We start from the raw sequence: 18,050 nt of genomic DNA on the forward strand, positions 1-18,050 counted from the left end.
TTTTTCTAACCATTCTCTCTAGGTTCCAAACTCAGTGTAGCAGGAGGCTTTAACTGAGTAATCTGTGTTCATTGGTAGAGAAAGTCTCATTGAAATGCATCCTCTGTGACCTTGAAAATTCACCTTGGCCATCCTCCTGCCCTGGGGAAGGGATGTTCTTTCAGGTCTAAACTGTCATGACTTCTCCTGCTTTCATGGTCTCAGAGCTGTTGAATGAATGAATGAATGAATTTGATTCCCTCACTTGGTCACCAGCTGGGAGTCACTGCTTTGCTCCCTCCCATCATGGCTATTATTGAAAAAGAATATATTGAAAATATATGAAAAAGGGACAATCAGCTCCCTGTTAGAAACCACTAATGGAGAATAATGGAGACTCAGGGGTTTGAAAGCAACAGCTAATAGAAGATGGGAGCAATTATCAGGTGCAATGTCATCAGAAACCCATGTAACGCATGCATAGACATGAGGCTGCAGGCTCACAAAGCTGATGTCTATGGAAGATGCAAAATATTTAACAGCTGGTACAAGCAGGCACTAACCAATCAGAGATGTCAGCCATGGACAACCAGGACAGCCATGTTCATAATGGCTGGACACCTGTTCTGCTCCCAGCCATTCACATACAGATGTGCACACACATCTTCTGATATGCCTTGGAACATGTCTGTCAGCTGGTAAGACATGCAGTGCTCACAGTTCATGCATTAAGCCCTGGAGCCTTTGGTCATTTTGGGGTGGAGGGATGCGCCCAGAACCTGAGCAGCAGGAGAAAGCTGCAGCCTGACCCTGACAGGGAAGGGGTGGAAACCAGGGGAATTCGGAAGGGCTTAGGGGAGGCTTCTTGGAGTAGCTATGTCCTGCCTGGTAGGCAGGAGGCTGGGAGAATAGCCCAGAGCATGACATCAGGAAAAAGGAAGCTGCCCGTAAGAAACATGTCAGGGCCTCACAAGCATCCCCAACCCCATCCTCACCCAGGTCCTGAAATCACATCTATTTTCCCCAAAAGAGCAAAGAAGGCTGAAAAGGGGACTGAGGGGTCAGATGTGGCTGGCTGGAGGGTTGTGACAGGAAGACAGGAGTGTATGAAATGTTAATCCTGGAAACCAGAGGCTTATAGGGTGGGCTGGCAGGAGGACCACCCAAGAGGCTGCTGCCAGAATTCCAGAGGGGAGAGGATGAGGGGCAGCCTGGGCCATGCCATGGCGATAGATGCAGAGCAAGTGCCTTAAGAGATGGCAGGTGACTTCTTGAGAGTGCGGAGCACCCGGATGAGTGAGGGCGTGGGCACTGATGGGGTGGGACGGTATATTAGGGACAGAAAGTGATGAGCTCAGCTTTTCACACTATGGTTCAAGTGTTGGAGGGACAGGAGAGAGCAGAGACCAGAGCTGGTGAGGGTTAGAGGTGGGCATGCTCACCTGGGAATAGGACACGCAGGGGCACTAGACATTTGTACTCAAGAAAGCCAGGATGGTGTGGAGGCTAAGGGCACAGACTATAGCCAGCATGCCTGTATTTGAGCCCTGGCTCAAATCCTGGTTGAGTGCTGAGCTTGGTGGTTCACACTTGTAATCCCAGCACTTTGGGAGGCCAAGGTGGGTGGATCACTTGAGGTCAGGAGTTTGAGACCAGCCTGGCCAACATGGTGAAACCCTGTCTCTTCTAAAAGTACAAAAATTAGCCCGGTGTGGTGGCCCACACCTGTAATCCCAGCTACTCGGGAGGCTGAGGCAGGAGAATTGCTTGAACCTTGGAGGCAGAGGTTGCAGTGAACTGAGATCGTGCCACTGCACTCCAGCCTGGGTGACAGAGTGAGACTCCATCTCAAAAAAAAAAAAAAAATCCTGGTTGAGTACTCTCTTGAGTAAGCTGCCTAACTTCCTGTGTCTCAGCATCTTCATCTGTAAAGTGGGGACAATAATGGCACCTACCTCATAGGGCTGTTGTGAGAATTAAATGAATTAATATATGTGAAGCGCTTAGAAGGATGCCTCACAGCACTCACATTGTATATGTGTTAACCACTGCTATTATTATCATCGTCACCATTATTCTTATTTACAAGGTGCCTCCCAACCACCTTGGGGAGTAGGTGGAGCAGGTGTTGGCACCCCCTCTTTTAGAGATGTGAAAACAGAGGCTTAGGAAGGTAGGAGACCTGCCCACAGTCACACGGCTCATGAGTGGCCAAGGCAAGACTGGGACCTGGGTCCTCAGAGTCTCAAGTCCATGCACTTCGCTAGAGGCTTGGCGTGGGGCTGCAGCATGGCTCAAAGGAGGTGCTCCCAGCCACGGAGCTGAGTGCGGAGGAAATGAGGAGGGGGCAGCCCCAGATGACCCTCTCTGTCAGAAATATGGCAAAATGGGAGGGGAGCCGTGCCTGGAAGGACAGCCCTCCTATCCTTTATAACCCAGCTCCTCTGGGGTGGGCACACCCTCAGCCTTGGCAGCTGCAAAAATGCTGACCAGCTGTCCTGCCCCCCAATGAATGGTGGGTTGTGGCCAGGCCCCCGGCACTGTGCTCCATCCGGCTGGCTGGGGCTGAAAACCCTGCCTATCTGAAACCACTGAAAGATGAGGGGGTGCCAGGAGGGGGGCTTCTGGGGGATCCATAGATGACATGCTCATTTCCTGGGTTCATCTGCTGAGGAGGGCTGGCAGGACCTGGGCTGATATCATCCAAATAGCTCAGCTCATTCTCTCTAATTCTGGAGACAATTATTTGCTCAGAGAACCACCTGACCCTCTCTCGGTGCCTCCAGCCTCTCTCCACCCCCACCAATCCTGCCCACATAGCACCTGGATTCTGCTGCCTCAAACATGGATTGCTCAGGCCCTCCCTGGCTCAGTAGCCCTCAATGGCTCCCCATCACTTGCCTGCCCCATCATGTGCACAGCCTGGCATCTAGAGTCCCCCCACCCAAAGTCGTCCTTTATTCATGATTGCTCCAGCCTGGTGGGTCTTTTCCTCACAAATGACCTGCCTCCTGCCACCCAGGGCAGTTTTCCTCATTCCTCCATGCCTGTCCATCCAAGCCTTCTTCCCTTAAGAGACTGGGATCCAAACTCCATCCTCCAGGCAGCCCTTGTAGGTTTAGTGTCCCCACATCTATGCATTCCCCTTTCCTCTCACCCAGCAACTACCCTCTTATATTGTACTCGGTTGTCTTGCCCTGCTCTTGGAGGTCTTCTCTCTCCAGACTTATCAGACCCAAGAGTGCTGAGAGGAAAGAGCAAGATACAAATTAGAGCCATGGGTTCACACACAAATGTGTCAAACTGGTCATGATCACAGACACAGAAACAACAATACAAAGACACTTACAAATTATACATGTAAGCCAAATAAAACATGTGGCTATAAAACCAAGAGCCACACAAATGTAATGTAACATGCCATTTAATTTTTTTCTTGAATGTCCAAGCCAGATGTTCCTGGTATCTTAGGGGTTTGATCCTCTGATATGACGCATTCCCCCGACTGTTTCACAGATGGGTATAACTGGCCCAGAGATGTCCACGCCTGCCCAAACATTGCTCAGAATTCAATTCTCATGTGGAAAGCTGGACCCCTCCCATGGAGGGCATGAAAGAAAAACAGAGCCAGACGGGCAGCTCAGATCCTGCCTCCCCACCAGGCCAGAGGGCTCCCCAAGCAGGGGTACTGGCTCCTCCCACCCCTAAATCTTCCCAGATCTCAGTTAAAGCGGGACCGGGGGGATTGGGGGTTTAGTCCCCCTAGTGAGCTGTGGCCCTGTCCTGGTTTCCTTCAGTCTCTCCTTTTTTCCCTCCCGAAAAACACAGGCACCTCAGGAGCCCCACCTAGGCCCTCCCTTCCTGTGGGAGGTCCCCAACTCTCCTTCCTCCTCTATCACTGGCCTCATCAACAACACTGGGTGTCTCATGCCTAATGGCCAGTGTCTGACTAACTAATTCATGCTAAGGTGTTAACCACTTGTTAAAAGCTTGATGAGCTTCTTCTCCCAGGGGTGCTTGCATTTGGAGGGACCCAGAGACTAAATCCTTTGAGGGCAGGAAACTTTTTATGGCCCCCCTCAGCACTTGGTAGGTACCCAATAAATATGTGATAAAAGATCAATACCAAAAGATCTGAGATAATGTTTGTAAAGTGCCTCCTACTGAGTTTTGTACTTGGCTAGCACTTATTAGATGGTGGCTGTTATTTTTATTTATTTATTTATTTTTGAGATGGGGTCTCGCTCTGTCGTCCAGGCTGGAGTGCAGCGGTGCGATCTCGGCTCACTGCAAGCTCCACCTCCTGGGTTAACGCCACTCTCCTGCCTCAGTCTCCCGAGTAGTTGGGACTACAGACACGAGCCACCATACCCGGCTATTTCTTTTTTTTGTGTTTTTAGTAGAGATGGGGTTTCACCATGTTGGCCAGGCTGGTCTTGAACTCCTGATCTCAAGTGATCCTCCTGCCTTGGCCTCCCAAAGTGCTGAGATTACAGGCATGAGCCACCACACCCGGCCTACAATTTTTATTTTTAATGGCAAATTTTCCAATATCAAGGAGGGTCTGAGTTGGCAGATTCTTTGAGCCTGGGGCCTGAGGAAACCCCACTCCCTCCCTTTCCTACAACATCAGATGACACTGCATGGGAATGTGCTGGTCCAGAGGAGAGAAAGGAGAGAGGGGAGGACAGGCCAATTCCCCAATTCTACTGAGCTCTCTGCTTTTAGTTGTTGATAACATTTATTATGTATTTTATAAAGCAGGCACTTTCTATGGATTAACATGTTATCATCATAACTATCTCACCAGGAGTTTATTTCCCATTTACAGCTGGGGAAGTTGAGGCTTAGAGAGACTGAGCAAACTGTGCGGCTGAGTGGTGGCATGGAATTCAGATCCCTGCAGCAGCCTGGGCTCCAACCTGGTGCCACTCCAGGTGGACAACAGGCCTAGAAGCCCCCTAAAGATGCCCTGACTCTGCTCTGTTTTGTTGCTTCTCCAACAAGGGGCTATTCACTGATTCTCCCGTACCTGGGAGGGGATGTTCAGAGGCTGGTCCTGGGCTCTCAGGGAAGGCACAGAAGGAGGAATTGACTGGGACATGGGACCCTCCCCAGGACCCAGGACCCAGGACCCAGGCCCTAGGAAACAGCAACCTGCACATGGGTGTCAAGGGACAGAGGAGTCGGGACGCTGGGGAGGGGAGACTGCAAAATCCAGGGTTTTAAGCAAGAGTTCAGAAGAGCAGTGGGATTGGGGTCAGAGGAGATCGGGAGATAAGGTGTTCCAGGCTGAATAAGAATAGCTTGGCAAAATTTTGGAGGTAGTCGAAGATGGGGCCAGTGGGTGAGATGTCCCTGGCTGGGGCATCGAGGAAGGAGGTTGTGGGATGGGTTGGGGTGGCTGCAGCAGCAGCAGGGACACTAAAGGCTGAGCTAGGGCTCTGCCATGCATGTCAAGAAATGCAGCCTTCAGAGCCAGAGATGGAGGACCACAAGCAAGAGCTCTAGAAAACCTTCAAATCTTCAGTGTACACCACCAACTCCTGTGTCCCCAGCACTGAGCATGGTGCCAGCATACAGCAGGCACTCAGTAGAAGTCCACCAAAGGAAGAAAGGAAGGGTGGGAGGGAGGCAAGAGTTCTAGAACCAAACTGGAGTCCACTTGCCCGGCCGAGGAAGACCAGATATCTACACCGAGGTTTGCAGCAGTGGAAAGGAAGGCGTTTATTTGCAGGGCACCAAGCAAGAGGGACCAGGCAGCTAATGCTGAAGTCCCAACCTCCCTGATGGTGTGAAGATTAGAGGCTTTAAAGGCGGGGTAAATTTCAGCAGAGCAGAAGTTACAGGCGAAATTCAATACATGAAGGCTACACATTGGCTTTGGCCTAAAATGGCAGGATGTCTTTCTTTTTTTTCTTTATTTCTTCTTTAAAAAAGTAGGATACCTGTACAGAACGTGCAGGTTTGCTTCATAGGTACACATGTGCCATGGTGGTTTGCTGCACCTATTGACCCATCCTCTAAGTTCCCTCCCCTCACCCCTCACCCCCCAACAGGCCCTGGTGTGTGTTGTTTCCCTCTCTGTGTCCATGTGTTCTCAATGTTCAACTCCCACTTATGAGTGAGAACATGCGGTGTTTGGTCAGGATGTTTTTAAGTGGGAGCTTACAGGTCATAAACAGATTCAAAGATTTTCTGATTTGCAATTGGTTAGGGAAGAGAAACTTTGTTTAAAAATTTGGGGTCAGCAGAAAAGAATGTTAGCTCTGGCTTGTGGGTGTGACATTCTTCAGGCCCCTCAGGAAGAAATTTAGAACAAAGAGTGGTGGTCAGAGCTCAGTGCCCAGTGTCCCTTTATCTGAGGTCTATGTGCCCAGGCATCCCTTTTGGTGGGGTTTGGGTTTCTGACAAACAACTCCGGGACATATGTTAAGGTGCTATCTTTAGTTTCTATGGCGGAACCAAACATCCCACGATTCTAGCTTTCGTGGCTGTTGTTTTGGGCTACTGTTATCTTCTTGCTTGTCAAGTTGCTTATTTATTTCTCCAGGCTAGCAAGGTGCCCAGAATTTCCCTTGAAGGAACTCAAGATTGTCCTTTATTTCCATGCTTGAGGGGACCTGAAGGCCCCTACGAGGGCGTCCCTGCTCCATCTCAGAGTGCACTAGGTGGTCTCTAATCTGGAGAAGACTCTGCTAGCCTTACAAAGAAAAACTAAGATGACATGTGACATGGCTTCAGAGGATCCCCATGGGAGCTGTCACAGAGTTGCAGCCCCTCCAGCACATGCTAAGGATGTGTTCAGAGCGGAGGGAGGTGAGGAGAGCTCAGACCTGGCCTGTGTGGGTGCAGGAAGACCTCCTGGAGGAGAGCAGGATGGGGAAGTGACAGAACAAGAGATAGCGAAAGGCTGAGAGGGAAGGATGGAGGGAAGATGGATGGGAGGGATGAGGAGGGATGGAGAGAGAAGGTGAGAAAGAGAGAAGGCAGGGATAGGAAAATTCGGGTAGTTTCAGTAAGAGCAAAGAAGGCAAAATGGCAGGGGCAAGAGTAGAGGAAGGAATGCAGAGGAGTGGGAGGGACTGGAGTCCAGGCTCTTCCTCTAAACAATATGAGAGAGAGCCCCAAACCAGCCTGTCTCCAGATTTTCTTCCCTCCTGTGCCCCACCCAGCAAAGAGCTGCTGTTCACCCATGGGGCTCCAGCAGGGATCTCTGGGCAAGGGTGATCTTCAGGGACAGAACTGCCTTGGGTTGAATAGGGCCAGAGTGGCAATGGCGATCATGGGAGTAGCTGGGGCCCAACACAGGAGCCAGTGGCTAGGAAGCAGGGGCTGCAGCCAGAGTCTCTGGGGCTGGCATCAAAGGACTGTTTGGAGTAGCATGACATCGTGCTTACTGGGTCGCCCCCATTGGGTCTTTCTGGTCTGAGCCTGCCTGGAGGCTTGCACTCCTGGGGAGGGCTCAGCCAGCCTTGTTCTTGGCCCACTTGGGCCTGGACAGAGGCAATAGGAGTTAAGTTTCATGTTGATAACAGCTTCTTTATTTGAACTCTAAACAGATGATTACTGTCCTCAAGTTGTTCCTAGTCTTATTAGCAGATACACATTGGAGGAGAGACAGAAATGATGAAGTGGACCACCCAGGAATCTCCATAACCCTCCAGGCCATGGGCCAGCCTCTGTCTTTGTCTTCTCTGTACCTCCTTCCAGTCAAGTCCCCGAATTTCTCAGCCACCTGCCCCAACTCCATCCTCCTTTTCTCGTCCTCATTTTCTCCAGTGTTTGAAGCCTCCAGCCTGCTTTATTATGGGTGTTTGAAGGGGGTGAAGTGAGGATAGTGCCCGTGGTTGGCTCTGGCCTGTGCTGCTTCTGTCCCATGCTAGCGAGAGGGTCACTCCACCTCCTAATGCCCCATGAGTGAGAGCAGCTGCCCTCTATGGGTTATGTTTCCAGGAGGCCTGGGGAGAGGTAATGCCTGATCAGTCCCTTTCCAGGAAGGAGGAGAACAGAAGTTGGAGGCCCCAGTACTCTACCCAGTGTCCTGAACTATCCAGGAAAGTCCATCCTGTCTTCACCTGCTGCATCCCCAGGAGGAAGCCAACAACCCAGAGAAGATTAATCAGGATAGGGATGGTGCAGTGCCAGTGACATCCCCCTGGAGAGGCCGGGGCCTGGGGCAAATTACCCTATAACAGCAGGTTAATTAGATAAGACCCAAATTACATGAGCAAAGCTTGCAAGCCCAGCAATTTGAAGGTTTCATGTTGTTTCAGAGGTGGAGAGGGCTTGATCTCTAGCTCAGCATAGAGAAAATGACTTCTTGCTCCCAGGCAAGCCAAACCCACGAATTAAGCTCTTGACTGCCCATCCACAAGCCCCAGTGCCAAGCACATATAAAGGCACCTGCCAGTCCTCACTACAACCAGCGGAACCTTTTGGGATTTTGCCTTCCTCCCTCCTGCATCTGAGCTTTGTCTCCACCAGCAACATGAGCCGCCAATTCACCTGCAAGTCGGGAGCTGCCACCAAGGGGGGCTTCAGTGGCTGCTCAGCTGTGCTCTCAGGGGGCAGCTCATCCTCCTTCCGGGCAGGGAGCAAAGGGCTCAGTGGGGGCTTTGGCAGCCGGAGCCTCTACAGCCTGGGGGGTGTCCGGAGCCTCAATGTGGCCAGTGGCAGCGGGAAGAGTGGAGGCTATGGATTTGGCCGGGGCCGGGCCAGTGGCTTTGCTGGAAGCATGTTTGGCAGTGTGGCCCTGGGGCCTGTGTGCCCAACTGTATGCCCACCTGGAGGCATCCACCAGGTTACCGTCAATGAGAGCCTCCTGGCCCCCCTCAACGTGGAGCTGGACCCCGAGATCCAGAAAGTGCGTGCCCAGGAGCGAGAGCAGATCAAGGCTCTGAACAACAAGTTCGCCTCCTTCATCGACAAGGTGGGTCTTCTAGGGCCTGGGGAACTTGTGAACCGCCCTCCTCTTCTCTTCTTGGAACATAAGATTTTGTTACAGCAGGAGAGATTGAGGTTAGATGTGAGGAAGACTTTACTGTGGACAAGGTAGGTACATCCCATCAACAGGGTGACCTGTGTAAGGTTCTCTGTGTTGTCTTTCCAGAGAGAAAACAGAGGCAGGTCAATTTCTACTGGCAGAGGCTTCTCAGGGCTCCCAGCAAGAGATGTGGTCCTTCCTCTTGAGGGCTAGCTTGGTGCCATTTCTAGGCCTGCAGGCCGTGTGCAGAAAAGGCCTGTGAGAGCCAGTCTCGCCCAGAGTAAGCGGGGAAGCTGTCCTCCTCCCCTGGCATGCTGCCCTGCCCACTGGTCACTTGCCCAGCGGATCAGGAGCAGCAGGAAGGGGCCGCTTCAGGCCCTCTGATTGGGCATTTGCTCCAGTCAGTTGAAGACTTTCTTGAGAGGCAGAAGAGGGCACTGGGGAAGGGGACTCCACAGTGCTCTTGTGCTCACTGCTGGCCACAGCTGAGTGGCTCTGGGAAGGTGATCTGCCTGTCTGTGTCGCCATCTCCTCATCTCTAAAATGGAGATAATAACTTCTGTCTTGGGGTTGTTGTCAGGCTTATAAAAAAAATGCAGGTGAAGATCTTGTCACAAGCCTGACGCACACTAAATACTCCAAAAATGACTGTGATTGTGACTCTCATTTCTTATCTCTGGAAGGTGGGGGAGGGAAGCTCAGGGGAGGAATCAAAGGTGTCTAGAGACCTGAAGAGATGACACAGTCCAGATAGGCCCCAGACTTCTGGCAGAGAAGAAACGATTATCCCTATCGTATGAGTCACTGAAGGCATGGAGGTAAATGGCATTCCCAGGGTCATCTGGGGAAAGGGAAGGGTGAGGCTGGACCCTCAGCCTTTTGCCTCCAGACCCAGAGGAGGAGACTGGAGGGCTCTGTTGGCTCTGTGGCAGTCAGGCACCAAGGACGGGTCAACCCAGGACAAAGTCTATGGGTGAGACGGTCATGTGGCCATCAGAGTTTAGCCAGCTCCTGCAGCTCAGACTTCCTGCCTGGAGGAGTCCCTGCTGCTCTCGGCTCAGCCTCAGGGGCTAGGACTGGCTCTGCGGCTTCTTATTCTTCTAAGCCTTTTCATATCTGCAAGATCAAAGTGTTCTGAGATGGGGTCTGGGTGATGGGAGTGGACTGATTGATTCTTGGCTCGGCTGGTCAAAACCTACAGAAGGATAAAGTCTGGAGACATGGGAAGAAAGATGAACATGAGGACGGTCACATCCTGTTTATAAAGATGGTCGCCCAGAGGGAGGGGAAGGAGGCTGAAAGGCTTGGACAGTTCCCAAATAATTTCAGTCTCCAGAGATCAGTCCCTTAACCTCAGGCAGCCAGAGAAGATGGGTAAATCTTTTCGGCATCCAGATGTGTTCAGTAGTGCAGGTGTGTATTGTGGTGTCTCAGATGCAGGATTTACTCTGTGGTTAATGCTCAGCCTCGTAGATCACATGAAAAATTCAGGATTGGTTAAACCAGACCAAATGCTGGAAGACGGGCTAGAGACAAATTTTCGGGGAATAATTCTATCTTGACACTGAATCTTAGATAGTTTTCCCATGTCTTGTGTTTCTGATGTGGGGGAAGACAACCTTATTCAAGCAGTAGCTGTGCTCATGTAGATTAAGGGAAGTCACATTTTAAAAACTGTGTTCCCCATCCCCAAAAACCAAACAAGAGGTGTGTATGGACATCTCCTTCTGGCCAGTTTCCTGGCTCAGTGAGGGGCTACAATGGGATCAGGAGCTCCATCTGTCCATCATGTTCCATGTGCCATGCTTGTGGCAGAGAAGATGGTTCTGGGGAGCAGGACCAAGGAGGGAGAGGAGGGGCTATAAGCAAAGATGAAGCTGGTGCCTGCTCCAGGCATTTAAAATACCTAGAAGCCCTTGGCCCAAGCCTTACTGAGCTCTGACATGCCCTGAAATGAAGAGAAGACTTTTCTTCAGGATGGTCAACCTGTCCAAAATGGTGGACCCATCCTGGCTTCTCTGCTGGTATTTTCAATCACAGCCAAGCCCTGAGTTGGTGCAACCATGGAGGGTGCTGGGTGATTGCATGCACGGGTTACAGGGACATGTGTCTAGATTCAGTTCCGGGCTCCACCGCTTCTTAAACTGTTGGGCCTTGGAAACAGCCGAAGTTGCTCTGTGTCTCAGTTTTCTCTCCACAGCAGAGGGTAATGATTTGCCCACCTCTTTCAGCTCTATTGAGGAGAAAATGCAGATAGAAGCTTTACACAATGCCCTGTGAGAGACACATGTGACTATTACGGCAGGGGTTCAGCAGTTTCTGGGATTTGGGTTCCAGGTGCGGTTCCTGGAGCAGCAGAACCAGGTGCTGGAGACCAAGTGGGAGCTGCTGCAGCAGCTGGACCTGAACAACTGCAAGAATAACCTGGAGCCCATCCTCGAGGGCTACATCAGCAACCTGCGGAAGCAGCTGGAGACGCTCTCTGGGGACAGGGTGAGGCTGGACTCGGAGCTGAGGAATGTGCGGGACGTAGTGGAGGACTACAAGAAGAGGTGAGCAGGAGGAGTCCCCCTGTAACTGGACAACTGCCCTTGTCCCTCTGAGGGACCTCTGGCAGTCACCCCAGCTTAAATGCTTTGGAGGTCGGTGGAGGGCATTGTTCTTGGTCATACCAAGCAGAATCACCCCAACAAAACTCTGGAACTTGCTCTCTGCTCCTCCAGCCTCTGGCCTGACTCTTAGGACAAATGCCCAGTGAGCTGGGCAGTGGGCAGAGGGTTATCTCTGGCTCTGGGTTTAGGGAATGTTTGGGGAAACCACTCATGTTCTCCTCCCATGTAAGAGGAGGGTTAAATGCAACTGGCTCCAAGATTGCTCTCAGGGGTAACTGAGGAAACGCAGATTGGAGCACTTTGTCATTTGTAAAGCTGTACTCAAATTTGGGGAGGGCAGTTCACATCCTGGTTCCTCTGAGAGTCCCACAGGGCATTCGCTCCATGTGCTCCTTCCTCATTTGCCACGCTGGATCTTTAACAGTCTCATTCTTCCAAACTGGTTAGCATGTTCCCTCCTCCAGGAAGCCTTCCCCCACTTACCCCCGCCCAGTATTCTGTGGTCCCCAGCACCTGTATCTTCTGATGGACACGCTGCTCCTTGCTCAAACGCTGCCCTGTGCAAGCAAGGGCTTTCAATTAGATATTAACCAATGAGCCCTCACATTCCCACAGGTATGAGGAGGAAATCAACAAGCGGACAGCGGCAGAGAACGAGTTTGTGCTGCTCAAGAAGGTGAGGGGAAGGCAGGCCCTGAGTCCCGGGGGCTGGCCTGGGACCTGGAGGAACGGAGCCCGCCAAGGTGCTCTGTTAACCCCCCTCAAGGTGAACTGATTCAGGAAGAGCAAGGTGAAGGCAGAGAAAACTTGATGAAAGACTATCCAGAAAAAAGAATGAAAAGGCAGGGAGGGTGCCAGTGAGAGGACACCTGACTGCATGTCCAATGCAGCTGTGGTTTGAACACGGAGAAGAATACAGAGGACAACACTGAGGGGCTCCCCTGCAGCCCCGGGACCCGGCTCAGACACCACAGACGATTCATTCCTGCTGAGGGAACAGATTCCCAGGGTGGGGTGGGGTAGGGCTGGGCCTTTGCTCCTTTGTCTCCTTTCCCAAGGCAAAGTGAAGAGAAGAGAGTGACTCCTTCCTCACTCAGGGAACCCAGGCAGGGATGGCTGCTGCCTTCTTGGCTGTACCGGCAGTGACAGGGGATGGTGGGGGCATCTTTCAGGATGTGGATGCTGCTTACGCCAATAAGGTGGAACTGCAGGCCAAGGTGGAATCCATGGACCAGGAGATCAAGTTCTTCAGGTGTCTCTTTGAAGCCGTAAGTCTGTCTGCCCACTTGGTTCATATAGGGGAGGCTGGTGGGTTAAACTCTATTCTAGGGGCTGCAGGAGACATGGAGGCCCCAGCCCTCAGTGAGACCCCTCAGTTAGCCAACCATCTCCCGCATCAGCCTTGCGAGGCTCCTAGGTCTGCACACTCTGAGTGGGAAGGGAATGGGCCAGGCTCTTGCTCCACAGCAGTGGGAATCTGTCTGGGCCCAGCAGGGAACTTGCTTTTCCGCAAAGCAAACAGCCCTGGATGGCAGCAGCCTTGGGTTCCAGCCTCCAAGATGGCATCACCAGAATTTGCTCATCTTGTGTGGGGGTGGTGGTTGGCCTCTGACAGCAGTTGAGCCGAGAGACCATCTCTGTGTCCCCTGCAGGAGATCACTCAGATCCAGTCCCACATCAGTGACATGTCTGTCATCCTGTCCATGGACAACAACCGGAACCTGGACCTGGACAGCATCATTGACGAAGTCCGCACCCAGTACGAGGAGATTGCCTTGAAGAGCAAGGCCGAGGCTGAGGCCCTGTACCAGACCAAGGTGAGCTGGGCTGAGGTGGGGCCAGGGAGGGTGATGCCAGCGGGCAGCAGATGGAGACAGATCGTGCCCAGAATAGAAGCAGTGTCCCAGTAAGTGTCTGTTGTGTTCTGATCCCAAGATACATGCACTCCCATGACACACTCATGACTCTGTGCTTTGGGGTCCCCAGTTCCAGGAGCTTCAGCTGGCAGCTGGCAGGCATGGGGACGACCTCAAAAATACCAAGAATGAAATCTCGGAGCTCACTCGGCTCATCCAGAGAATCCGCTCAGAGATCGAGAACGTGAAGAAGCAGGTGAGAGCACCTTGGCCTTGGCCTGTGGTCAAGTGCAGGGGAGCATGAGTAGAGGGGAGATGAGCTGCTGAGAACATGGGCCTCCCAGATCGCTGCCTGGGAGAAGAGAGAAGGCCAGTGAGGTCGCTGCCTCAAACACCTGGAGCAGGACGTTCCTGGGGCATACTCATCTCTGACTCACTCCAAGGACCTCGGCCTCGAAGCCCCTCCTTAGAAAGCCTCCTCGGCACTGGGCTAAGACCTTCCCCCAGCGATGTTCCCTCCTGGCACCTGTGCTTCACTGTATTTGTCACACTTCCTGTTATTACTGACACTGCCACTAGACTGAAAGGGGGCAGGGAGCTGGCTGCTTTGTACCCTGTTTCTCCAGCATCTAGCACAGTGCCTGGTACATAGTTGCAGCTTGATAAACATCTGTGGAGTTAATGACTGAGATGGAGAAATGGGCTCAGGGAGCACCCATTAAGGTGCATTGTTAAGGATTGACTAGGGACTACTCCCAGGAATATAGGATGCAGCCTCGGCTTGTAGGTGAGACACAAGATGTACATATATGATAGCAATGGCAGCGGCACCTATTCTTCTATCGCACTTCATCCTCACCAAGACCCCGAGAGGCAACAGTTGCCCTCACTGTTGTTACAGATGAAGAAACTGAGGCTCAGAGAGGATAAGGGGGTTACACAGCTGGTAAGTGGCAGAGCTGTGATCTGAACCAAGGTCTCCTGACTCCTAGTCCAGTGCTCCTTCTATTCTTTTGTGGGCTTTAACACTTAGTTGCTTTGTGACCTTGGACAGGTTACTTCTGCTCACTTCACAGGGTGTTGCAAGGACTAAATGCGTTAAGTTATGTCAATGGTATGTACAGTATTGAGCCTGGTGCTGGCATACACTAAGTGCTTGGCAAATAATAGTTGCTCCCGGGGTGTGTCCTTCCCTGTCCCCCTCAACTGTGGTGCCATGCTCCTGGGCAGCTGCTGCCCTTGTGTCTGCCACAGCATATTCAACCATCTCTCCTCCCAGACCTAAACAACTCAAGAGCATTGCTGTCATTCATTTCGTGCCCTTGGCACAATATGGCTGAATAAATGTCTTTATGCTGAACTAAAGTGGCGCTCAGGAGGGCATGGCTGCATGATTTCCATCACCCACACATCCAACACAGGGAATGGGGCTAGAGCTAAGGAGGGAGGTGCCAGCCCCAGAAGGGGCTCTGCTGCAAGGAAATGTGATGGTGTGTGGAGGGTGGAGGCGGGCCACTCTGCCCCACTCTAAGGACCCAGAGGGATTTGGATGTGGATGGTTGCAGTGGCTCCTCCAAATTTTTCGACTTCACCAATTCCTTCCTTAGGCTTCCAACCTGGAGACGGCCATCGCTGATGCTGAGCAGCGGGGAGACAATGCCCTGAAGGATGCCCGGGCCAAGCTGGATGAGTTGGAGGGCGCCCTGCACCAGGCCAAGGAGGAGCTGGCACGGATGCTGCGCGAGTACCAGGAGCTCATGAGCCTGAAGCTGGCCCTGGACATGGAGATCGCCACCTACCGCAAGCTACTGGAGAGCGAGGAGTGCAGGTGGGCGGGGTGTGCCCAGACAGGAGGGCCCCAGGGGTTTGGGAAGACCCAAAGGAGAAAGCCTAACACATCTCAATCCAGAAGAGATGAGTTCTTACGAAGTGATAGGGTGATGAGGATAGAAATAATGATAGTAATTAACAACACTACCATCAGTGGACATGAGTATCCACTCAGTAGACTGTGAGAGCTTGCTTCATGGCAGGCACTATGCTATGTAGTAAGCTATGCAGATTTGCTCATTCTTCCTGGGCATACTAGAAACAACCACCGCCCTGCTCCCTGCAAAACCCCATTACTCTATTAGGCATTCTTGTTCCCTCTTCCTGATCTGTCCATGTGCAACATGGGCTTGTTGGGGGTATGCCGGGGCAGCCACCCCAGCTTCCCCAGGGCTCTACAGGGATGGCAGGCTGGTGTGTGGACCTGACACGTGGGAGGTAGATACACTGCCCCTACGTGTGCACCTCTTGTAAACTATTGTTTGACTAGGGTTGTTGTCTGGTTACCCCAAAGATTCAGGGGTAGTCTCCAAAACTTCTCAGGCTCTGCTTGCATCAAAGAAGCTTTGGAATTTCCACAGGTGCCTGTTGGGTCCAAAAACCCACATAAGGCTGATGGTGGCAGTAGCTTTGAAGAGACTGAGCTGGATGACTTCTCTTCTCCTCTTATTTTATTTCTCTCCTTAATAGGATGTCAGGAGAATTTCCCTCCCCTGTCAGCATCTGTAAGTATTTGTATACTTTGACCTAAAATTGTAAAATCTGCAGCCTGGAAAGGACCTTAGTGACACCCTCTGTGTGTAGATGAGGGATCTAAGAACCAGAGAGGGAAAAGCTTTGCCTGAGATCACAAAGCCAGATGGCAGAGCCATGGCCAGAATCGGCTTTCCTGACTCCCAGGCCAGGCCTCCTTTATTCTTATCCCTCTGACTTTCTGTTCCTAGGGGATGGCAGCAATGGAAAGCTAATGTCATGGGAAAGCAAGGGTCATGTTGCAGAAAAATGATGCATGGATCTGTGTGAGGCTTAGGGAGTCAAGTTTGCAAACTGCAACCAGACTTGGGCTTGGGAAGTAGGGAGGGCTGAGGGAATGAGAGAATGAGGGATCTTAGAGGTCAAGCTGGCAGTATCAGATCACTGCATTGCTTAGCAGGGCTAAAAGAGTTAAACCAGAGCTTGGGAAAGATGCCTGCTGTGGGACAGCTAGCAGGAGGAAGAGGTTAGAGGCTGGCAAGTTTAGCAAAAAGGCTAATAGAAAGGTCAATGGGTGGGTGTCCAGGAGGACAGGTAGGGGTATTGGTACCTGGACCAAGGAGTAGGGCCTCTGAGCATTAATGGGGCAAGACTCAGCCAGATTGGATATAAGCCAAACAAGCCAAGGACAAAGCATTAGGGAAGCTGTCTTTGGTACATTCTCCCCAGGGGGAGGGAGCGGGTGTGCACCTCCCCACTCAGCTTCTCCAAGAAGAGCCCTGTCTGCCCTGGGGAAAAGGAGGCCTCCCCAGCTCTCTGCCTGAGTGAGTGTTGGCTTCGGCTCCCCCTGCAGCCATCATCAGCAGCACCAGTGGCGGCAGTGGCTATGGCTTCCGGCCCAGCACGGTCAGCGGTGGCTACGTGGCCAACAGCAGCAACTGCATCTCTGGAGTGTGCAGCGTGAGAGGCGGGGAGGGCAGGAGCCGGAGCAGTGCCAACGATTACAAAGACACCCTGGGGAAGGGTTCCAGCCTGAGTGCACCCTCCAAGAAAACCAGTCGGTAGAGAAGACTGCCCCGGGCCCCGCCTCATTCCATGACCCGGCTCTGGATCCCACACTGTACTTCCCACAGCCTACTCTCAGCTCCATCTCCACCCTGCTGGTCCTGCTCCCGTACACCTGGCACTGGCCTTGGCCACCCACTTCTCCCAGCCTGTGTCTTCCTGATCCTGGGAAGGCCTGGATGACCAAGCTTGGTGAAATTCCTCCCTGTACACACCCTGTTCACTCCTTGGCTGTGGTCCCCCAGCTACACCACCAGCCCAGGTCCCGGCTGCCAGCTTTCCTCCTCTGCCCGGCCTCTAGCTCAGTTGCTAACTACTCTGCTGGGCTCCCTGGGTCTCTGCCCAAGGCCCCGCACACACTGGGGCCTAGCATAGTTCCTGCCTATGCTAGGAGCTGTCTCTGTGTTCAAGAAAAGGAGGACTGAAGGACAAACAACCAAGAGTGGCCCAGTCCCCACCCCCACATCTAGCTCAGTCTCAAATCTGAGTGGGACCAAGTGCAATTCAGGGCCTTTTTCTCCACTCACCTGCACCCAGAAGCAGAGAAGAGCAGGCACTGTTCACTTTTCCTTTATTCTTAACGGCCTTCCTCTGTTGCATCCTCAATAAACAGCACAATCTCATGGCTTGGTCTCTGAGTATTCAAAGTATGCACATGCACCTCAATTCACTCACATGAGCGCGCACCATGTACATTCATGAATGCATGAAGCACAAACACACACACACGAGTACATCACTGTGTATTGCCCATGCAGCCTATATGTCTGTGTTAATTTTCAGGAGGCAAATGGGGTGTGGAGCAAGGTCTGAGAGGAGGGGCAGGGAGGGAGGAAAGGAGAAGCCCAGAAAGCGTGTGCATGTACTGGCTGGAGGCTTCAGCAGATGGACACGCACAAACTGTGTCCAGTGACAGAAATGGTCGTGTTCCTGACCTGACCTTGCCTCTTTCTGAGACTGCACCTTTCCTCATCGGAAGGTGGGCTTAGTGCACAGGTATTTGCATTTGTCCAGCCCTTTTCTCACTGC

At 52.2% G+C, this 18,050-nt stretch overlaps 1 protein-coding gene across 1 annotated transcript; it reads left to right on the top strand.

Annotated features, from left to right (window-relative positions):
- The first annotated feature begins 8,470 nt into the window (after positions 1-8,470).
- On the top strand, positions 8,471-17,622 carry KRT71 (keratin 71). Its single transcript, XM_003313681.3, has 9 exons — positions 8,471-8,911; positions 11,303-11,517; positions 12,193-12,253; positions 12,750-12,845; positions 13,230-13,394; positions 13,564-13,689; positions 15,041-15,261; positions 15,954-15,988; positions 16,810-17,622. The coding sequence occupies exons 1-9, from the start codon at positions 8,471-8,473 to the stop codon at positions 17,019-17,021; spliced, it is 1,572 nt and encodes a 523-aa protein (XP_003313729.3). The 3' UTR covers positions 17,022-17,622.
- The last annotated feature ends 428 nt before the right edge of the window (positions 17,623-18,050 follow it).

This window comes from Pan troglodytes, chromosome 10, assembly GCF_028858775.2.
Source record: "Pan troglodytes isolate AG18354 chromosome 10, NHGRI_mPanTro3-v2.0_pri, whole genome shotgun sequence".
Taxonomy (NCBI): Eukaryota; Metazoa; Chordata; class Mammalia; order Primates; family Hominidae; genus Pan; species Pan troglodytes.